Below are 24,178 nucleotides of genomic sequence, written 5' to 3'. Positions count from 1 at the left end.
CCGGGGACTTAGCTCAGTGGTTTCGCCGCTCGCTGCGCAAGCGCAGGAATCACTGAGCTAAATCCCCGGCCCTCAAATCTATTTTTTAGTTACTTATAATTGTATTATTTTTGTGTTGAGCTACTGAAAAGAATCTAAACCAAATAAATGCTGCTTTCAATGCCCAACTTAACCACTTACCGGTCCAATTATTTAAATACAGGATAACCAAAAAATTGCATTTTTTGTTAATTTTTATAAGATAATATTACAGGAAATACAACAATGGCAATTTTATCAAATTTATTCAATAATTTTTCTGTGTGTGGTGTATCTTAAAACATTCAATACACAACCTGATGTTACAATCTGAACAGTAATATTTAGTCTCTTTTCGAATTCTTTTTGCATTATTGTCTTTCTTTGAACAACACACTTTAACACTGTCATGTTGGCCTTTCCTTTTTTTCTGTGGGTGGTATAATTTCAATAAAATGTCTACCCACTAAACGTAATGGTGAAGATGCTGATGATGGATTGGCATTTCACTTCCCATATTTTTCAATTTGGTCTATTAGACCTAATCTAAATTGTTAATGACTTTCTGAACTCCCTTGTTTTGAATAAATAACAAAGGAGTTCCACATGGTTTGTTCCAGAAGGTGCATGAATATTTTATAATAATATTTTTTCCTCACTTTTTTTTTTTGGTACCAGGGATCGAACTCGGGTCCTTGAGCTTGTGAGGCAGGCGGCGAAACCACTGAGCTAAATCCCCAGCCCGAGACGTTCCTCACTTTTTGATTACAGGATACCTTGTGAGATTTTGGTGAACTCTGTCAACACTACCCATAGAATTATTATAGTCATTGACCACTATTGGAATTTTTAAAATTTAACTTCTTTCAGGTTCCAACATTTCTTGCCTCAAAAGTGCGAGGTCCCAAGTTTGATCCCCAGTACCAAAAAAAACAAAGTTCCAACATTTCTGTATTATGAATAGTTGACAATAAAGAGACATCTTTTTTTCTCTTTCCATTTCATAGACTTTTCCTCTCTGATTTGCTAGCATTTCTCCCTTTCTCAGTTTTTTCTTTTACAATTTTTCTTTTGTAGATCTTTTGGCACTTCCTTCCTATTTGGTCTCAAGTGTCCCAAACATGTCTGTTTTGTACTGTAAAAGAATATCAGAGTTCTGGAGAAGTATAAAAATCATATCTAAAGTACTTACGATAAGGATTTTTATAAATTGTAGACCAGATTATAGGTTATTTTTCACAAATAAAATAAACACGAATTAGTAAAAGAAAATAACCAGAACTCATTATTAGATTTCACTAGAAACAAACATCAAAGGCAAATACAATGTTCTAAATAAAACAGTATGCAAAAGGGCTGGGAATTCAGCTCAGTGGTTCTGCCGCCTGCCCTGCAAACGTTTCAAGGTCCCGAGTTTGATCCCTGGTACCAAAAGAACAAACCCCCCCCCCAAAAAAAACTAACAAAAAAACCAAACAACAAGAAGAAAGTATGCAAAAAAATGTAATACAAATAAACAGATGTACAAGTTTATCTTGTGCAAACAAGAATCCAAGAATCGACTGGTTGAAAGGACACCTGCCCAAGCAACACTTGGTGGATAAACAAACTTGCTGCCTGAATGGCACTTGAGGTAAACTGTTAAGTGGTTTATGTATTTTTGTAATTTGTATTTTTGGAGTTCCTGCAAATTACTGGCATCTATTTTAGTTGCAGGTCTCTGATGTCCTAAAGTGGTTTTACTCAGTTTGGAGAAACTGATCGAGTGCAAGAACACTGCATCTATTGCATAAAAGCATATAAGCCCTGTCTAAATCACATGGCTGATGCAGCAGAAGTGCTATGACTGGGGCCGGGGATTTAGCTCAGTGGATCTGCCGCCTGCCTCACAAGCACAAGGACCCAAGTTTGATCCCTGATACCAAAAAAAAAAGTGCTATGACTGTCAATGATCATCCTTAGTTTTCTGGGTTGATCACTGTTGAGCTATTCTAATATTCATGACTTTTGGTTTGAACACACGGTCAAAGTAGGTAGGTCCCTTTCAGAAATCGTAAAACTTGTGACCTTTCCACCCACCTTCCTTCTCTTTCTTTTCATGGAGGACTGGTTTATCCAAAATACTGTAAGATTCTACATACTGTACCTTGACTATGGCAGGTCCCATCTCTGTCATAATCATCTTTATTCTCGAAATCCATGTCTTCTGACTTGGGCTCACTTCCTTCAGGAGCATATGTGGAGAAACCTTTTTTCCCTTCTGTACTTTCTTTCCAAGGTTCTTTAAAAAGCTCAGGCTTCACTTTAAATGGCTCTGATGGGATAGCAGTGGGTTCCCCTTCCACTGTGGTATTATTGGCTTTGCTTTTGTACAGGTCTGGGTTATAAGCCTTGGATTTCTCCACTTCAAATTCATCATTCCCGAGGTCATGCAACCACCTTTCCATGTGTTTGCAGTGGCACTGACAGGATGCTGGAGGAAATGCCCTTGATGGTCCAGGAGTCTGGCTCACCATCTCTAGGCTTCCTTTCTTGGCTTCATCCAGATGGAAGCCTTGGTTCTTTTCCCTTGGGATGTTAGCAATGGGCTTCGTGAGATGCAAAATCTCTGGCTTTTCTCTTGTGCCTGCTGCCATGGCTAAAGTTTCTTCCTCATTTTCACCTTCCTCTTCCTCCTCCTCATCACTCTGGTTCTGACTCAAAATCAACTTATTTTCTAAACTTTTGTTTTCTAATAAATCAATTAATTTCTGATCTGATGAGAGATTTCTTTTAGAGTCACAGACACTAAGACTGCACATATCTACAAACCCACTTTCATTTTCTGAATCCAAGGGAGGGGAAGGTAAGCATTTGGCTTCCAGCTGCCGTATGCTTTCAGGTCTCTGCCCTGCCTCACTGCAGCAGCGCTCCCTTTCTTTTGAAATGGGTGTCAACAAAGATTTTCCACTTTTAATGTTCATTTGAGCTACTCCTGCTTCCAAGCTATCCATAACAGAGACCGAAGCTATTTCTGCCTCACGGTCACTGGGCCGGCAGCTAGTGTTTTTGCTTGCCAACATGGCAACAGCATCTTTTCTGGATTCTGTATTGATAATTGGGCCTTCCTGAAAAGAGCCTGGCTCTCGGCTGAGTACCTTCTTACCATACATCATGTTCTCCAAGGACTCAGGAAGCAGACTTTCATCATGGTTGATAGAAATGACATCCTGAACTTTAGAAATAAAGTTGTCACAAGTCACATCAGGAAAGCTGCCCCCAGGCAGACCAAGATGATCATCTCTGCTTTCAATTTTCACCAGATTCTCAGGTTCACTTTCCAGAGACTCTGAAGTCCTATTCATTTGAGTATAGGTAAGAGATTCATATAATTTGGAGTTGGTCTGGTAAAGACAACAGAGACTGTCTGGTGCCTGAGTATCAGTTCTTTTATGCTGGGAATAGTTTCTGTAGGCATCCAGGAAGGACAGCTGGGGGTCATTCATGATGTAATAGTCAGTACGGTTAAGCCCATGCTTGGCCGTACCAATGAGCAGGTCTCGATCATGCTTCCCACACTCCCACCAGACTGGGAGGTAGAGGCTGGGCCTGCAGAGCTGGAGGCGCTCATGCAGTTGAGGACACCTGAGTACCTGCTCTCGGACTTTCCGTAACAATTCAATGCGATACAGAGTTCTTGCAGCCCGTTCCTCAGTGATGGGTTCAATGTAGATGGTGGCATCAGGGGGACCTGGAAGGGAGATGCAGAGCCTATCATTTCAGGTGGTTTTGAATACTTCTTGCCCTGCTAACCCCCTGCATCTTTGGTCTTACAGTTTACCCTGGCAGTTTTAATATGTGTGGGACCCATTAAAACTCGAAGCTAAAAGGGAATGAATAAAAATAAAACAAGTGAGGGTGAAAGAAGAGCAGGAAAACATCAGTTCTGTAAGTAGTATTAGTTCCCATTTAATAAGCATATGCTATGTGCTCTGTCTATACTAGCTACTTTATATTGTTAGGTGTTATCTAGTGCTCACAGAAATCCTATGATATATTTTCATCATTCCTGTTTTAAGGATGACAAAATAGGTTCCAAAACTAAAGGTCCAGATCTTTCTAATATACAATATCTAGCATACAGTAGCTACAAATATGAGGCTGAAGGGGGGCCTAAAGGAAGTTGTTTCAAATTCCAACCAGGATGAGGTTACAGACGGGGTCTCTATCTGATCAGGGGATGTTTACATAAAACCCATTTACTTTCTGTAAGTCAATACATGATAAAACATTTAAAGTTATTAAAGTCTAATATAAGAAAGGTACAAAGCTCAAAGTAGCATAAATCTTGATATGACTTAAAAAAAACTTTAAACCTCGCAAAAAGTAAATGGTAGTTTCTCATTTTTTAAGACAGGGTCTCATTATGCAATCCAGGCTGGCCTCAGACCCTACTGCCTCAGCCTCCTGAGTGCTGGGCTTACAGGTGTGTAGCACCAAGCCTGGCTTGTAAGATTTTAATTAGACTGAAGTTACATCATGTGGGAGAGATACAGTATTTTAATTGAGGGTAAACCCAATTAAAAGTACATGAATTTCTAAGAACCTACATGTCCCTACCTGAAAGCCTCAGGTAGACTTTTTTTTCAGTTATAGCTAAAGTAATTCTGCAATTTGAATACCAGCATTTTCATTCCCTGTCTCCGCTAACATGCTGACAAACAATTTTCTCACCACCGTCTTTCCATGCAGGCAGACGACAGACATTCTGGCACATCGCCACAAAATTATAAAAATAGTGTTCCAGGCTCTCATCTGACTTCTTGTCCAGACGGGAAATGATGCGGAACTGGGTCCAGTCAAAGGTTTTCTTCTCTTGATCATAAACAACGCCAAAAGAAGACACTGTTCTATAGAAGTCTGCTTGCTCTCTCCTGGTCCACCTTAAGATTTAATCAGCGAGAAGAACTGTTTTTATCCCCTTGTATTATTTTTTTTAAAGAAATCTAACTGCTTATTGAGCACATACTATAAGAACCCATGAAATCAAGAAAGCTGGTGGAACTAGTTTATGTCACTATGTATTTTTATTTAAATTAAATTTATCTGATAGGCTTCTAAATGAAACAGGCTATAACCCCACTCTCAAGGAGAGAACTGTTTTCAAGTCTTCAGTGCTCCCTTCTGGTATTTACGTCTCTATTTCAAGATCATGTGTGCAGACTTTGCTATCTCTTGAGTGATTAATTTTAGGAATTATCTACTTAATTTGCACTTGTAGGAGATAAAAAGTTTTAAAATATTATATATGCTTAAATATCTACGACAACATGGAATCACAGGATCCTAGAAGGACTTTCCAGACCATTAAAGTCAATCTCTTCATCTTACAACTGAGGAAACTGGAGATGAGAAGGGAAGAGAAGCATCATCTCAGTGCATATGTCCTAACTCCCCATCTCCCACTGGTTCTTTAGATGGGGTGTCCATGTCAGTTTTTCCTCTGAGACACAAAGGTCCTCTAGTCTTTAAATCCCATAGGATAAAGATAATGACTTAGGGGTGGGATAATTACATGCCACCACAGTCTGTATGAGGAGTTCTTGGCCTTCGTGTTCTCCACCCCAGCTAGGCAGAGGAGTAAGAGTCCATGGAAGAGTGAGAAGCAGGGAAGGGGCTCTGGTTTTTCTCTCTGCAGCTGTGCCAGATAGGAGAAATATTCTGTCTAAATTACCAAATTTCAGAAAGAATAGAGAGAATTAATTGGATTTGCTATATGGTGTTTCTTTAATTCACTGAATGGTTCACTGGACTGAAAGACATAAAGACTCAAAGAACTGCAACTTTGTGATATTGTGCTGGCCTACTTTACCCTTTGTTACCTTAATTCTTAGATGAACAAGTAATTACTGGTAATTTATACCTTCTTTCTGGGCTTGCTTTTTATGATATTTATTGCTCTCAAAGGTTTGATAAAAATAGCTATAAAGACAGCTTCAATGTACACTATGTCCTTTGTTGCTAGAAAAAGTAGGGAGTCTGACTGAGATGGTCTCATATATGCCAATGTGGTGTTTTTAAGCCACATCCCCACAGACTGGGGGGAAGTCTCTGACTCAGGGTAGATGTCAAGTTGGGAAAGTCATTAAAGTCTGGAAATTCTGAGCAGAGGATGTCTCAGACCTCATCAAACTCCCCAGTCACCATGACAACACTGTCACTGTTGAGGGTGCCTTTAATAAATTCCGGAGACCGTGTAACTTTACCTGAGAGCATAAATGTACTTTCTCCTCAGCTATCAGCTTTATCTTTTGTTATTTTTACCCAGTGAACAGTCTAGCACGTCCTTTTGGCCCTTGGCCTTTACCTCTTCTGGGCTTCCTTGTTGATGAGGTCCATTTCTGAGGTTCTCCTGAACATCTCCTCTTGAACCCAGTATCCTTGGTTACCTGGTCCTAGGGTTTCAGGTCGGCAGAGCTCTTTACGGTTGCAGCGCTGGTAAATAGTGACCAGACGCCGGAGACGAGCTGTGAGAGCAGATGAAACTGGCCAGGGTGATTTGTCTGGGTCGGAGCTATCCTGGGCTTCAAACATCAGTGAGGATATTAGTATTTATGTACAGAACTAGAAATAAGAGTTTGGTTCTGTTTAAATAAAAACAAAGCTGACACAGTAACTTCATCGAAGTAGTTTAACAATCAGCCCAGCATAGCAGGAAGGACAACTTTATGTGGTAGTCTGCTGTTATCTCTCCAATAACTCTCCTATCCTGTGAAGGTACAACCGATTTGAGGACCTTGCTCTACAGCTCAGGAATGAGCAAACCCTTTATTGTTTTCTCCACGGAGTACTACGGGTTTCCGTGTAGCTGGTCTGTCCAACTGCCAAAGCCTCTATTAAGTTTGAATTCAGAAAATGCAAATTCTAACTTTTCTAAACAAAACAAAAAAGCAACAAAATCTAATTCCTTTTTACCTGTTAGAGTCCATCCTAATTTAAGACATCATTTTATTTTGCATTTCAATGTCAGGGAGAAGAGGGCCAGAACCATGTGTGACTAGGGGAGTGTAAAGGTCAACTTACTTGGCTTTTTAAGAGTATCCTTAAAAATAGCATTTTAATACATACAAACTCCAAGTAACCACAAACTTGGACTTTATTTTTCTTTGCCTTCAGAAGGACACAGTCTCACCTGACTGGCTGTCATCCTTCTTTTCACCAAAAATGCCTTCACCACCATCACTGGAATTCTCCTAGGGATAAAGAAAACCACTCCATCAGCAAGAGCGAACTTAGAAGACGCCACCTCAGACGGGCTCCACATGGAAGAATGGGCATGCACAAACGGCATCCCTGCCTATGGACATCTTAGGGACCAAGACAGTACCTGATAAACGCAGCTTGAAAGAAGTTCATGTGAAATAAGCATTTATTTTCCTTGGAATAATTTTTTCCACAGAGAATAAGCTTAAAGAATAATGAACTGGCAGTCTCCCTGGCAATTATATTTTACAAGCACTATTTTAGCTGTGAATTTAAATATTTGCTTTATTACTGTCACTTGCAACTTAATACTGTCATTTTACAAAGAATGTGCTTGCATTTTTGTTTTTTGCTGTGAAAAAGTGTCATGCTTATAGTTAGCTTCACAGCAACAGACACTATTTTCATTAAACATGACTGTTCCAGACATGAGTCCTGCTGGTGGAAAACCCCAGGAATTTAAAGTTAAAATTACAATTTGAAGCTCCAAGTGAATCTGGAGTAAGATCACAGGCACAGAGCTTGTTCAAGTTGGTGTATTTGTCTAGCTGAAGCTAGAAGATCCTTTCACAACCCTGTCTTGGTCTTAGGAATGGAACTTTACAAAATCCTTTACAAGAGCACCATCTGGCCCATGTAGGTGGGAAAAAAGATCATATTATTTTTCAGCTGGACTCCACTTTAAACTGTTAACTTACTGCTTTCCTATTACTATCATTTACCTAAATGATGGTGCTAAATAGCCTTAGGATTCAAAACTCTGCCACTCTAAAGCATGAGGTTAAAGAGAACAAGAGTCAGCAAAGCATATCCTACATTCATTTTTCTGTAGCCCTCAAGTTAAGAATGGTTCTTATCTTATCTGGTTTTTTTTTTTGGTACCGGGGATTGAACTCGGGTCCTTGCGCTTGCGAGGCAGGTGGCAGAACCACTGAGCTAAATCCCCAGCCCCGTTCTTATCTTTTTAAAAAGTGTTATAAAAAAGGAAGAAGAATATGTGGACAAAGACTATATGTAGTTCCCTAGCGCATGATATTTACTATCTGGTCTTTTACTCAAAGTATTTGCTGCTCTTTAGATGGGAGACCAATACCTAGATACCACAGGAACGGATAGATATATAAGAATACCAATAATTACAACTCAAATTACTCTCTTGGGGCCCTGGCACCATAGAAAGAGCTGAAAGAGAAAACTCTGAAAAAGTAAAAAGGAACAGAAATGCATTTTCTGAATGCTTTTCTCTCTTATGTAGAATGGTGAAAATAGTTACTAATATTACCAAGAACTGTGTTAAGCATTGTGTAAAACCCTTTATTTGGCTTATCTTGTTTAGTTATGTGAACTGGCTCAGGAGGTAGAAATCATTTCAGACCTCATTTTTACAGATCCAGAAAATAAGTCTTCAGAAAGTTCAGTAATTTGTCCAAGGTCATCAACATGGCTAAGTAAGCAGCACTGCTGGGATTCAAATACAGGTAGTTTAATCTGAAAGTCACACTCCAAGCTATCTAAAAAATGGGCAACACGAGAATCTCAAATGAAAATCTGTTTTGGTGAGTGAAGACATATTTAAAACTGGGAGCCAGAGCTATCTTCTGCCATGTAATGTCAGTGAAGAGTGGAAACTACCATTTTTTTTTGTACTGGAGATCAAACTTGGGAATCAAACTTGGGACCTTGCGCTTTCAAGGCAGGTGCCAGAACCACTGAGCTAAATCCCCGGCCTGGAAACTACCATTTGAAGTGGCACTTTAGTATGTCATTTCATCTTGTCCTACAATTTAGGCAGTTAAACAAAAATAAAAATACCCAAACCAACCCAAAATGACTCATACATCTTCCTGTCAGAGAAAACCTCATTGGACATACTCAAAGTACTTATGAAGATCCTTTCAATGCTGAAATTTACCAGTATCAACACTTCCAGGAGAAAAATGTTCTACTGTCTATAAAACCAGGGCAGTGAGCTCTGGAACCACCATGTACATCATCGTAATGCGCTGGTGGCTAACATACAATCATCGTATCCCAAACTCATGGGTGCAGGCTCCCAGCTTGGTGTGAGCTAGGCACAAGGGTACACAGGATTTCCTTCCAGGCCATTCAACAGTTTCTGCTGGTGTACAGTTCAGTAAACATGAACAGGCTGACGTAAAACTCAGGTATGGAAAGCTTTTGGTATTAGCAACTGTCCTTTTCTGTATCCTGACCTCTCTCAGCAGTACTCCCCTCTCTAGAAATCACATAATAGAGAAGAATCAGCTTATCAGTGGCTCAAGTGAAAAGGATATGAGAATTTTAATTATTAACAATTAATTAATTGTGGAACTGGGGTTTGAACCCAGAGCCTCCAAAATGATAGGCAAGCACTCTAGTGCTGGGCTGTAACTCCAGACCTTTTAACTTTGAGACAAGGCCTTTTTTTTGGTACCAGGGATCGAACTCGGGACATTGCACTTGTGAGGCAGGTGGTGGAATCACTGAGCTAAATCCCTGGCCCAAAGCCTTCTTAAAATGCTGAGGCTGGTCTCGAACTTATGATCTTCCTGCCTCAGCCTCCCCAGTTAGTGGGATTATAGGAATGTGTCACCATGCCTGGTTAAGTTAACAACCCATTTAATGCATGTGATGTGCTAGAGTAGTGACAGCTCTGGGTCACAGGAAGTTCGCTGGCATGTAGAAGGCCTTGTACCTGAACTGCGCAGTTTAACATTTAACATCTCAATTTCTACTTACATATCACTGACTCATCTTAGAAGTATGAATCAATCATTTCAGAGTGAGGATCCCACACTGCTGACCACAGAGGGTTAACAACAAAGGACATGGGTTGGTTACAACACACAATTCTCCCAACTTTAGGACATACGTGGTTTGGAGTCTGACAGTCCATGGCTTTCTAGCCTTGGGAAAGTTGCTTTAATCTCTTTCAAGTTCATTTATTTTCCAAAATGGAGACAATAACGCTTATTTTATAGGGGATTGTAAGACACAAATCAGTAGAAGCATGGAAAGTACTTAATCAAATGGTGGCACAAAGCCTGTCCATCAAATGATACCCAAGTCTGAGGAAAAACTGAAAAGCAGTCTGACTACTAGATCAGCACTTAATATTTCTATCTTTTAACTAACGTATATATTTTTAAAAAAGTCTTCATAACACAACAAAACTTTGCAATAATGAGTCTACTGAGCACAGGTCAGTTGTCAGATACTGCACTTGGTACTTTTTTTTTTGCTACCAGGGATCGAACTCGGGTCCTTGAGCTTGCACTTGCGAAGCAGGCGGCAGAACCACTGAGCTAAATGCCCGGCCCAATGCATTTGGTACTTTATATGCACTTTTTCACTTACTAATTTTAACAACCCATTTTAGATAAGAGGAAATTATGGAATGGAGAGGTTGATAATGTGGTTCAAGATTACAAGTAGTTATTAAGTGGTGAGATGGAATCCAAACCCAGAAGGTCTGACTCCAGAGGATGAGCTCTTAACCCCTGTGTAGAACTGCTCTGGTGGATGAAAAAAAAAAACCTGAATTGACTCAAGAGCACTGTAATTATTATGTACTGCAAACATGTACTTAAAAAAAAATCAATCATTGAATGAAGAGGAAAATAAACCTAAAGTTAAAAAAAAAATTTAATAAATGGTATTGAAACAAAACAAAAAACAAAAGCACTGGTAACTAATGCAACTTAACTCCACACAGGCTCCATTTTCTTATCCAAAACTAAGTTACTCCCTTGCTCTTGGATGCCCCTCCAGGGCCGAATTCCTCCCCTATTTGGTCTTGGCTTGGTTGAGGTAGTGGGAATAGCAGTGGGAGGGCATGTCAGGTGGGTCCTGAAAGCACGGGCAATTTCTTCTGTACTCTTATAAAACCTCAGCAACAATGCAACAGGTGATGGATGACCTGTCTTCTTACAATTAGTCAAACAATGAGTGCTTGGTTCTGGGACTGTAATAGTGAAAGAGGTAGAAACCTTATCTGGAGCCCAGCATAGTACTTATGAAACACAAACGGTTAACATGCAGTGTTAAATGCTTTTAAACAAAGTGGAAAAATAAGAGTCACCAACTCTGCCAGGCCCAAATCAGGCAGAGGGAAGGACACCTAAGAGGTGCCCCTTGTGCTAGATACTGAAAGTTACACAGGAGTTTGCCAGAAGAACACAAGGTCTCTGTGTAGAAGCAACAAAGTATGTGAAGCCAGAGTCATGAAGACTCTCAGGGGTTTTCATTTTGTAGAAAAATCAAGTATCCTACTTTTGCATAACCTTCACACAGATATTATACATCAAATATAAATGTGAAATAAAGGAATTTTTCTGGGGGATGGTGGTGTTAGTACTAGGATTGAACCCCAGAAGCACTAAACTACATACCCAACTGCCCTTTTTATTATTTCAGTACCGGGGATCAAACTCAGAGGACCTTGCGCTTTCAAGGCAGGCACCCTTTTTATTATTATTATTACTTTTTTTTTAAGATTTTGAGGCACAGTCTTACTAAGTTGCCTAGGCTGGCCTCAAATTCATCCTCCTCCTGCCTCAGCCTCTAGAATAGTTGAGATTACAGATGTGCTACATGCCTGGCTTCAAGGATTTTATTATGGAGAGACTGCAGGGTTTAGAGAGAGATGTGAGTAAGGAAACACTGTTTATGTGTTGTCTGATTGTATTTTTCAGCTAGCTAACACTATTTGAGTTCCTCCTTCCCTACAAAGGAGTTTTTCGTGTCAAGACCAGAAGCCAACTTTCTTCAGGTCCAGAGTCTGAAACTTCATGTGGATTTGCTTCAATTCTCTGCTTGTCAAACCTTGGGAACGCAGGGAAACATGTCCTCAAAAAATACTTATTTCCCATTGGGATAGTAGTGTCATTGTTACTATTATAGAAATCAAATCTGGTAAGGCCTAAGTAAATACCACACATTCTGCAGGCTACAATCAATAGTGTAAAAGAGAAAGAATGGAAAACTCTTCGGGGATGATCAGGAGAAGAGAGATGGATGACCCTGGTAATGGAGTCATTTTGGTGAAGTGGTATGTAAACCTCTGGGATCCAGAATCCACAAGTTTCTTAACAGACACATTTGTTCTACTGCTCAAAGCAAGAGAAGATGTAGTCAAATGTTGCTATGGCCAAGATGAAATTTCAGTCTGCTTATGCAAAGACCCAGAATCTTAAAAATACAATGAATACTTTTGTTTCTAGGACATGCACATATCCCTACTTCTCATTCTGTGTCTAACTAAAATCGCTGGATATTAATATTACACATGAAACAAATATAAGAAAACTCTGAAAGGTAAAGAAAAGAAGGGAGGACAAACTAGGGACCTCAACTCAAGGAACAACATGGTGGTGAGTTCCTTGGATTTTCTTTTGCCTCACATATTCTGGATTTGGAGGTAAAGAAGTCAGCTACCTATAAATGCCATAGGGTGTAGTTAAAACAAACAAACAAACAACTGCAATAAAGGCCTGCTTTCTCTAGCAAAGGACTCTGAAAAAGCAGGTTAAGAACATAGATAATGCAAAGACAATAACTGCTTTACTCCAGCCCAACAATACAGAATTACAGAGAAAAGAAATTAAAAACACTCCTAATGATGACTTGAGCCCTGTCACTTGATGGGAGAATCAACAGAATTTACAGGGTCTTACTTGGGACTGACATTCTTTATTGTAATTTTGTTGGCTTATTTTTAAATTCTTTTTTGTTTTCACTGGAAAGGAAAAGGTGATGCGCAATTCTAAACGTTCAAAGTATACAAGCTGCTTTGTTACAATAAAACTACATGTGTACACATGTAAAGACACACACACACAATTAAAAACAAAAATGGGCTCAACCAGCAAAGGCCAAGTTGGGGGAGCCTTGACGTCTACCTTGTTGAGGTGCTAACAGAGCTATCCATTCCCTTGTTGGGGTGATGCCAGAAAAAGCTAAGTAGGGGCCAGGACTTTCAGCCCGATAGGTAGTAATGAGAAGTTTCACCTCAACCCGTGGTGTCAGCAAAGGCTATGTGCCCAAGAGTAATGAGAAACATCCCTTTCAGGTGTTACTGGGAACAGACCTGAAACACAAAGGCCTGCCCCTACCTCACAGAAATATGGTGGTCCCTCCATCCCTGTTTACCTTCACAAGAAGTCAACTAAAACATTAAAAAAAATTTAAGTAAGATCTAGAGTCTCACAATATAATACCCCAAGTTTCAATAAAAAATTACTTACATAAGTATTAGAAAGACCTTAAAGTAAAAAAAGAAAGATATTCAACAGATGCCAACCCTGGGATAACAGAAATTTTAATTACTGACATAAGAACTTAAAAATCATCAATAAGCAATTGGAAACATGCTTGCTAAGCAAATTTTGGCAAAGAAACCAAAATCCAAAGAAGAATCAAAAGGAAGTTTTAGATCTGAAAAATAAAATAGAAAAAAACTCTCCAAAAACCACACATAAAAAAATCCTTGGCAGGATCAACAGCACGATGGAAGAGGAAAAAAAAAAAGTAAACTTTAAGGAAGAATAATAAAAAGAAATGTGAACAGAAACAAACAGATTAGGAAAAAATATTAAATAGAGACCTGTAAGAATCTAACAAATGATCTAATATTCATTTTGTTTGCATCCTAAAAGGGGAGAAAAAAAAGAGCAGAGTAGAAAAAATGCTCTAAGAAATCAGGGCTGGAAACACCCCACACTTAGCACAAGATATAAACTTACAGATTCAAGAAGGTGAATAAACTCTGAACAGGATAAAGTCAAAGAAATCCACTCTAAAAATATCATAGTTAACCTTCTGAGAAACAGAAAGAAAAAATTCTTGAAAGCAGCAAAAGAGAAAAGATACCTTATGTAAGAGAAAACCAATTTGAATGCCTGCTGATTTCTCATCAAAAAACTATGGAGGACAGAAGGAAGTGGCACATTTTTCAAGAAAGGAAGGAAAAGAAGCATCAATCCAGAATCCTATACCCAGAGAAAATCTCCTTCAGGAATGAAGGAGATAAAGGAGACTATTAGAGAAGAAGGGGATTGGGGAAGGGAAGAGAAAGAGGGGTAATGTGGGGATTAAAATGATCAAAGAATGTTTTATGCATGTACAAATATTTCAAAATGAAACCCACCATTATGAAAAACTAATATGCACTAATTTATTTGTTTCCATTTTTTTTCTTTCTCATACTTTTTCCTTTCCTTTCTTCCCTTTCTCCTTCCCCTCCCACCACTCCTACACCTTTGGACCTTTTCCTATTTCAAATTATCAATTATTCATTTTAATCATTTTCATCCCTATTTACACTTTCAGTTTCTCACACTAGAGAAACTACTCGGTATTTACACATGTGTGTCCTATTTATTTCACTTATGAGTATGGCCTCAATATGCATCCATTTAGCTATAAATGACTCTAGTTTCTCGTTCTTTATGGCTGGGTAGTACTCCATTTTATAAAAAAAAAACCCATCTTCTTTATCCAGTCTCCAGTTGATGGGCACTTGGGCTGTTTCCAAACCTTAGCTGTTACAAACTGTGCCGCTATAAACACAGGTGCACATATATCACTGTGGTATGATTCTTTTAATTCTTTGGGGAAGATACCCAGTAGGGGAATAGCTGGGTCAAATGGGACCTCTAGTCCTAGTTCTTTGCGGTTTCTCCATATGGATTTCCACAGTCGTTGCAACATTCTGCACTCCCACCAACAATGGAGAAGGGTTCCTTTCTCTCCACACCCCTGCCAGCATTTGTTATTGGTTGATTTCTTGATAGCAGCCATTCTTTGTGGGGTGAGGTGGAATCTCAGTGTTGTTTTCATCTGCATCTCTCAAATGACCAGTGATGTTGAACATTTTTTCATATATTTATTTGCTGGCTTTACTTCTTTGTCTGAGAAATGTCTGTTCATTTCAGATGCCCATTTTTGAATTGGGTCTTTGAATTTGGGGGGGTCTGATTTTTTTCAATTCTTTATATATTCTAGATAGACCTTTGTCTGAGGTACAGCTGCTAAAAATTTCTTCCCATATTGTAGGTTGTCTCTTAGTTCTGTTGGTAGTTTCTCTTGCAGTGCAGAAGCTTTTTAATAAGATGAAGTCCCAGTTGTTGATTCTTTGTGCTAGTTCCCGTGCTACTGAAGTTTTGTTCATAAAGTCTTTTCCTATGCCAATGTCACTGAGAGTTCTACCTAACTTATCTTCCAGCAAGTTTAGTTTTCTGTCTTGATATTTAGCTCTTTAATCCACTTCAATCTTAGTTTAGTGCACAGTGATAGGTATGGGTCTAGTTTTAATCTTTGGCAGGTTGAAATCCAGTTTTTCCAACACCATTTATTGAACAGGATATCTTTTCTCCAATGAGGGCTATTGGCTTCTTTGTTAAAGATGAGGTGGCTGAGTATGTCTGGAGTTGTTTCTGCATCTTCTAATCTATTCCACTGATCCTCAGGTCTGTTTCTTTGCCAGTACCATGCTGTTTTTATCACAGTAGCTTTGTAGTAGTTTCAAGTTGGGGATTGTGATACCCCCAGCCACGTCTCTGTTGCCCAGAACTGCTTTTGCTATTCTAGGTTTCTTCTGCTTCCAAATGAATTTTTGGATTGTTTTCTCTAGTTTTGTGAAGTATATTGTTGGAATTTCAATCGGTATTGCATTAAATCTATATAGTATGGCCATTTTCACTATATTGATTCTTCCTACCCAGGAACAAGGGATATCTTTCCATTTTCTTATATCCTCTTCGATCTCCTTCAGAGTGCTGTAGTTTTCAGTGTAGAGGTCTTTTGCTTCCTTTGTTAGGTTGATTCCTAGATATTTCATTTTTTTAGATGCTATTGTAAAAGGAATTATTTCCCAAATTTCTCTCTCAATGGGTCTGCTATTTGCATATAAGAAGGCTATTGTCTTTTGAGTGTTAACCTTATATCCAGCTACTCTATTGAATCTGTCAATTAGGTCTAGAAGGCTTTTGACTGAGTTTTTTGGGTCTTCTATGTAAAGTATCATATCATCAGCAAATAATGACAGTTTCACTTCTTCCTTTCCTATCTTTATTCCTTTTATGTCTTTCTCTTGTCTAATTGCTATGGCTAATGTTTCCAGAACAATATTGAACAGGAGTGGTGATAGTAATATGCACTAATTTAAAAAAAGATGTCCTAAGATAAACACAAACTATGAGGATCATAACGATCAGACTTACTCTAAAAGAATAGTTAAAGAAATTTCCCAAAACCAAAACAATAAAAGAAGAAACTCTGGAGAGCTGGGGATTTAGCTCAGTGGCGCCACACCTGCCTTGCAAGTGCAAGGTCCTGAGTTCGATCCCCAGTACCAGGAGAAAGACAAAAAAAGAAACCCTGGAATACCAAGAAGAAAAATCACAGTGAGCACAAATATGAATATATATAGTGGACATTCCTTCCTCAGTTTTCTAAATTAATTTGACAGTGAAACAAAAACTATAACATTATCTGATATGATTCTAAATGCATGCAAAAGAAATATTTAAGATAATTACATTATAAATGAGGGAAGATAAAGGGACAAAAGTAAAAGTGACGTTTCTGCACTTGAAACGATGGTATGGCAGACTGTGATATGTGACATATATATGATGAAACACAACAAGAAGCTATAAAAAATATATAATCTTGTGCTGTGTAAGAATGTTTCTATCAACAACAGACCACATACGTGACAGTGGTGCCATAAAATTAAATTGCTTAGTGATATCACTGCCACCTTAGTTTAAGTACACGCTGATGTGTGCAAAACAACAAAATCACCTAGTGATTCATTTCTCAGAACATGTCCTCTTTGTTAAACTTGGTCTTAATGTAGATAAACCAAAATGGAATAAAAATATTCAAGTAACCCAGAAGTCAGGAAAAAGAAAACAGACAATAAGAAATCAGAGAAAACAATAAAATGATACACTTAACCATAGCCCTGGGGACATCATGGCAAATTTTTAGAAAAGTTGCCTTATGTGTGTGTGTGTAACGCCCACATTTATTTTTTAGGATTATTTCTATTGATGAATTATTAATTTTAATTTTGAGTTTTATTATATTAAACAATGTGTATTTAACAGGAAATAAAATATTAAAATTGTAATATGTAATGAGCATATAGAATAAATATCAACAGTTTATCTGCCTACAAGATCTAAAAGATAACACCAGAGATATGTGAAGTACAACGAAAATACAAACAAAACTCTAACATAAAAATAATCTTTGCTTCAATTATCACACCTAAGGCAGACTTCACAAATGACAACAGCATGTTCTATATACAAGCATGTATGCTAAGCTTTACTCTCCTGTTTAGCAGGCCATACTTGCCACCTCTCTTGTCTTCCTCCTTTCATAGCACTTTTTTTTTTCCGGTACCAGGGATGGTGAGGGACCTTGCATTTGCCAGGCAGGTGCGGCACTACTGAGCTACATCCCTGGCCCTGTCTTTCTCTTTTGACAAGAGCTTCCTATTATATTACACAATGTCCACTTAGCAGGAAAATAAAATATCATTAAAATAAAATATATAATGAGTGTTTAGAATAAACATCAACATTTTCAACATCAACTGTTTACCTGCTTACAAGATCTAAAAAATATCAGCAGAAATAAATTCCTATGTGGACTACAATGAAAATACAAATAAAACTCTACCACAAAAATAATCTTTAATTATCACATCTAAGGCAGTTTTCATAAGAACATGTTCTATATACAAGTACTGCGTATACTGATAGCACGTGTGTGTTGTTTTCCTGTCTTCTTTGCTAGGACACACTTGACATCTTGTTTTCCTGGGACGTTCTTGTGATGTTTCACCTGTCTGTTCACTGGGCTGCTCCAAAATTCTTTTGTGGAGTTCTTTTGGCAGATACATAAGTGTTCTTCCACTGTTGTAATCGATCATTTATCCATTCCAGTCCCAATCCTCTAAGAAAATTTCTCTGTAATATTTTGTGCTTGTTATTTTCTTTGTAATCTATGAAAGTAAGCCTGACATATTTAGGATAGAGTAAAACACAACCATTGGCCATTGCTTTGTGTTTAGAGTGACATAGTTGCTGCATAATTCATCAACAATATACTCTGCCTTTTGTTTTGTTTTAAAATCTGACCATTTCTAGCTTCATTTGTCTTGAGAATTCACTATCAGTCTTCTTCTGTTTGTTTGTTTGGTTTGAGACAGGGTCTTGCTATGTAGTCCAGGCTAGCCTGGAACTCGCTATGTAGCACAGGTTTAGGATCCTCCTGCCTCAGCCTCCTGAGTGGTGGGATTACAGGTGTGCAGCACAAGGCCTGGCCTCACTATCAATCTCATCATCATGATATAATGTTGACAGTATCAATACCATTTTGTTTTACTTTGCCATATAGGAGGCCAATGTTATGTCTCTCTGAAGTCCAAAGATTGCACCATACATTTCTCTATTGTGTACCTGTCATATTTTTCAAGAATCTCAGCTTTGTTCTTGTGAATAGTTCCTGAGCTGGTCAACTGGTGTTCTTTTAGCAAATGCAACATCAATGGGTAACTAGTGAATCAACTATTGAACGTAACATTTGGATTACTTTTGAAATAGTTGCAACAAATCTGTTCACAAAATCACAGTTTATTATTGAATGAAGACAACTGGTTGGCTGAGTTCCAAGGTACATTTCTAAATTCAAGGTGTACAATGTCTTTGCATCTTCCAGGGCATATATTCAGATGGCGTATAATTTGCTTGACAGTTTGAAAGAAAGCTTTCCAGCAGCCATACTGTTGGATTTTTTTCTTTCTTGGTGGGTCTTTTTATCATCAAAATGTATGCAATTCTGAAGGAAACCAAATCTCGAGTTTATTGTTCTAAAAATCTCAATGTCACATCTGTTACTTCTCCATACATCCTTTAGATTCTGATGATCAGAATGATAAAATCTTGCTATGAAGGCTTTTTTTTTTTCGTACCGGGGATCGAACTCGGGTCCTTTCACTTGCGAGGCAGGAGGCAGAACCACTGAGCTAAATCCCCGGCCCTATGAAGGCTTTTAGTTTAGATAGTGAGGTGTCATGATAAATATACTTTTGAGTACCACTCCTGATGCACATAGAATGTTTTCTCGTATTTCATTATTAGGGTATTACAAAACATCTTGTAGCTATCATCTATTACACACAATTTCCAATACTGAATCACATAGGTTTCACCCCTGGGAAGAACCTAGTAACATTTTCTGACCTAGCACTAACCCTGGATTGTTTAGGTATACATGACCATTTTGTAGCATTTTGACTAGTCAAACATTTACTTACATTACTGTTTTCTTTCTCATCTGAATCAAGGTCTTCATTCTGTACTTTTCTTTCTGTCATATCTCTATCGGTCATATCTGTCATAAATTGCTAACTTCTCTGGCTTACATGATCCAAATCACCATTGGTAGCTGAGTCACCTGATGACTCACTTTTAACCTCTTCCCAAAGTTGTAAAAGTGGACTTTCATGCAACATTGTACTGAACTGAGCTAATTCTACAAGAAAAATCAAAAGAAAACATTTAATAAAAAAGTTATAAGTACACAAAAATGTAATGTGGCACATAATGTGAGTAAAACCCACCCATTTACACTTTGACACACGTGTATATGCCTTGCTGCCCATAGTATCAAGTGAGTGAACACAGAGATTGGTTCCTGTATTCCCCCAGTGTGGCTAGTAAGACACACAGCTGGCTACTGTTATGCTAAAGTACTTATTTTTATTAGAAAGGTATGGTACAGGTGTCTGCAACCCAGTATGAGGAACAGAGGGTTTGTATCATAGTGACATCAAATGTAAATGGTAGGAAAACACCAATCAGAAGGCAGTGACAAAGAAAAAGAATGACTCAGGGGCTGGGGATTTAGCTCAGTGGTTCTGCTGCCTGCCTCACAAGTGCAAGGTCCTGAGTTCGATCCCCAGTACTAAAAAAAAAAAAAGAATGACTCAATAAAATTAAAGTAAAAGAATGGAGGCATTCTGTTTATGCAAATATTAACTAGAAGAAACTGGGAGTAGCTATATTAATATCAATACATATCAGAGCAAAGAAAATTACAAAAGCTAGAGAGGAATATTATATAACAATAGTAATGTCAATCTACCAAGAACATATAATTCTAAAAATGTATGCCGCAAATGTTTAAAACTGCAAAATATGTGAGTCAAAAACTGACAGAACTGACAAGGATAAATTCACAATTATAGTTGGAGACTTTCGTATCGTTCTCTCAACAATTGATTAAACAACTAGACAGAAAATCAGCAAGTAAGTAGAACATAGCTTTATCAACTATCAAGATACAGTTAACATATATGGAACATCTACTCAATGAAATCAGAATGGACATTCTTTTCAAGTGCAGATAGAATACATACTAAAATACAGGTGTGATAAAAATATGGTGAATGTTTAAATTAAAAAATTATTATAATGAAAGATACACTGCCATTAATCCCCCTCAAAATACTCCCCCTTCTTTTGAATACATTTTCATTTTCAGAAGCAGTTCTGAAAGTCCTCTTTCATGTCTTTACAAGGTGTGATTCAAAATTATGGTGAATTCAGCTGCCAACTGTCATCCAACAGAAAGAGTGTGTCCTCTTCAACCTTACTCACCAGATCTGGGATCCTGATCCAGTGACTTCAGGTTTCTTTCCCAAAGACAAAAGGATGTTAAAAAGTAAATGTTTTGAATTAAGGACACTGAGGCAGCCACCATACCACAACCGAAAAAAACAAAGAGGACTTCCAGAACTGCCTCAGAAAATAGCAAGGGTGGGATAAGTGTGTTTGAAGAGAAGGAATATTTTGAGAAGGATTAACAGCATTGGTTTTTACTGTAATAAACCTAAATATTCACCATATTTTTCTGTCACACAGCATATATATCCTAGGCCATAAACCAAACCATAAAAAAACTAAAACAATCAAAATCATATAGTATGTGATCTCTGATCAGAATGAGATCAACCTAGAGATGAAGTGACAGGTAATAGGAACATTTCCAAACACTTAGAAATTAAATGATAAATATCTAAATAAACCATAGGTCAAAAAAGGAAGTCTGAAGAGAAATTTTTCTAAAATACAATAAACTGAATGAAAGTAAAAGTAGAGGACAGCAAAATTTGTTGGATACAGCTAAAGCAATGCTGAGGAAAATTTGTTATGCTATCTACATATGTTAGACAAATGGAAAAATTTCAAATCAATAATCTTTTAGAGAAAGACCCAGGCAAGGATGCCTACAATTCCAGCTTCTCAGGAGGGTGAGGTAAGAGAACCATTCTGGGCAACTTAGTGAAACAATGGCTCAAAATAAAATTTTAAAACAAGGCTGGGGTTGTAGTTCAGTGTTACAGCACTTGCTTAGCTTATATGAGGCCCTGCATTCAGTCCCCAGTATGATTAAAAAAAAAAAAAACTAGGAAAAGAGGAAAATAAAACGAAAACAATCAGAAGGAAAGAAAGAGGAGAAATAAAATTAAAAAACAGGAAATTAAGTCAGGCATGGCAATGCACACCTGTAATTTCAACAACCTGAAAGGCTGAGGCAGAAAGCTCCAAAGTTCAAACACAGCTTGGGCAATGTAGCAATTTAGTGAAAGCCTTGTCTCAAAAATTACAAAAGGGTATGGTAGCACACACCTACATCCCAGCAGTTGGAAGACTGAGGCAGGTTGGTCATAGCCTGGGCTACATATTTCAAGGCCAGCCTGAACTACATAGCAAGACCTTGTCTCAAAAAAGAAAATAAACCTTAAAAAAAAGAAAAATTTAAAAAGGACAGTGGATGTAGCTCAGTGGGAAGATCTTGGGTTCAATACCCAGCACTGAAAACAGAAACAAACCAACCAACCCCACAAATACCCACCATAAAAAATTCAGAAAAATGGAGGAAAATTAATAAAACAAAAAACTGGTTCTCTAAAAAAGGTAGACAAAAAAAGAAAAAAGACACCAATTATCAAAATCAGGAATGAAATAGTAAAGCCCTACAAACCTTGCAAATCCTACTATTAAAATAATAAGGAAATGCTATGAACAATTCAACACACACAAATTTGACAGCGTAGATGAAATAGACCAATTCCTTAAAAATACAAACTATCAGAACCCAATATAAAATAGATAATGAAATTCATAATTTAAAAACTTTCCAAAGATACCTCCAGGCCCAGATAGTTTCAGAGGAAGACTTTACCAAATGTTTAAAGAATTAATGCCAATTCCAGAGAATCTCTTCCAGAAAACAGGAGTGGAGGGAACGCACAATTCATTTCCTGAAACTTACATTACTCTGATATGAAAACTAGACAAAGATCCCTCATGAATATAGATGTACACTAATATTCCTCATGAATACAGCTATAAAAACTCTTAATAAAAATATAAAAAGAAGCAACCACTGTGGAAATCAGTATGGAGATACCTCAAAGACTAGGACTGGAAGCCCCATTTGACCCAGCTATTCCCCTGCTGGGGATCTTCCCCAGAGAATTAAAAGAATCATACCACAGTGATATATGTGTACCCATGTTCATAGCAGCACAGTTTGTAATAGCTAAAGCTTGGAAGCCAATTGCCCATCAACTGGAGACTGGATAAAGAAAATGTGTTTTTAAAATAAAATGGAGTACTACTCACCCATAAAGAATGAGAAACTAGAGACATTTATAGCTAAACGGATGCACACTGAGACGATACTCTTCAGTGAAATAAATAGGACACACGTGTAAATACCGAATAGTTTCTCTGGTGTGAGTAACTGAAAGTGTAAATAAGGACTGAAAGGTATAATAGATAATGTGAAATAGGAAGAAAAGGGGCAAATGGGAAGGAAGTGGGAGGGGTAGGGGAAAGGAAAGAAGGGAATAGAATTAATAAGAGAAAAAGAAAAAATGGAAACAAAGTCTTTGTAGATAGGGAGGGGTAGAGGGGTTGAAGGCAGGGGAAGGGGAAAAAATAAGAAGCAAGATAGATTATGTAAAGGTGCAAATTTCCAATGATGAATGTCATTATACTGTATACCTAAAATGTACCAATAAAATTAATTAAAAATATATAAAAAGAATTATACATTATAATTAAGTGGAGCTTACACTAATGATGTTAGGTTGTCTCAATACTCAAAAATCAATGTAACTCATCATATTAATGATCTCAATAAGGGGAAAAAATTACCACCATATCAATTAGTGTAAAAATTGCATATGACAAAATCTCAGAAAATGAGGAATACAGAGGAATGTCTTCGTTTTTTATAGAGATCTACAAAAATTCTAGAGTGAGCAGGGCATAGGGGAGCATGTCTGCAATCCCAGCACTCAGGAGGCTGAGGCATGTGGATCGCCCAAGTTTGAGGCAACTGTGAGCCACATAGTTCAGGCCAGCCTAAACTACATAGCAAGACCCTGTCTCAAAAACAGCAACTGCAAAAAAATATTCTGTAGTTAACATTACATTTAATAGTGAAAGACAAATTTCTTTCTTTTAATATCAGAGATAAGGCAAGGATGTCTGCTTCCCTACTCTCATTCAACAGTGTTAGTTTTAGCCAGTGCAATGAGGCAAGAAAAAGAAATAAAAGGTATACAAGTCAGAAAGGAAGAAATAAAATTGACTCCATTTGCAGACATGATTGTTGACAAGGAAAATCCCAAGATACTCATGAAAAAAGCTCCTAGTACTGATAAAGAGTGTAGCACTGTTGCAAGATACAAGATAAACATAAAATCAATTATATTTATGTACACTAGTAATGAACATGTACACACAACAACATTTACAATTACCCCCCCAAGAAATGAAGTACTGAGGTGTAATCTAAGAAACACGTATAGGACTTGGCTTGC

At 37.8% G+C, this 24,178-nt stretch overlaps 1 protein-coding gene across 5 annotated transcripts in view; it reads right to left on the bottom strand.

Annotated features, from left to right (window-relative positions):
• The window catches only part of Chd6 (chromodomain helicase DNA binding protein 6), a 235,537-nt gene that overhangs the window by 18,797 nt on the left and 192,562 nt on the right, over positions 1-24,178 (bottom strand). For all 5 annotated transcript variants that reach the window (XM_004858220.3, XM_087197902.1, XM_021239068.2 and 2 more), the window contains 4 exons: positions 7,190-7,250; positions 6,365-6,581; positions 4,732-4,940; positions 2,165-3,748 (listed from right to left, as the gene is read on the bottom strand). In XM_004858220.3, the coding sequence (XP_004858277.1) occupies positions 2,165-3,748; positions 4,732-4,940; positions 6,365-6,581; positions 7,190-7,250 (2,071 nt within the window). The remainder of the gene's footprint in view (positions 1-2,164; positions 3,749-4,731; positions 4,941-6,364; positions 6,582-7,189; positions 7,251-24,178) is intronic.

Source organism: Heterocephalus glaber, unplaced genomic scaffold, assembly GCF_053883595.1.
Source record: "Heterocephalus glaber isolate CG9 unplaced genomic scaffold, H.glaber_assembly_v1.0 deba00001673, whole genome shotgun sequence".
Taxonomy (NCBI): domain Eukaryota; kingdom Metazoa; phylum Chordata; class Mammalia; order Rodentia; family Bathyergidae; genus Heterocephalus; species Heterocephalus glaber.
This window is presented reverse-complemented; position numbering and strand designations above follow the sequence as displayed.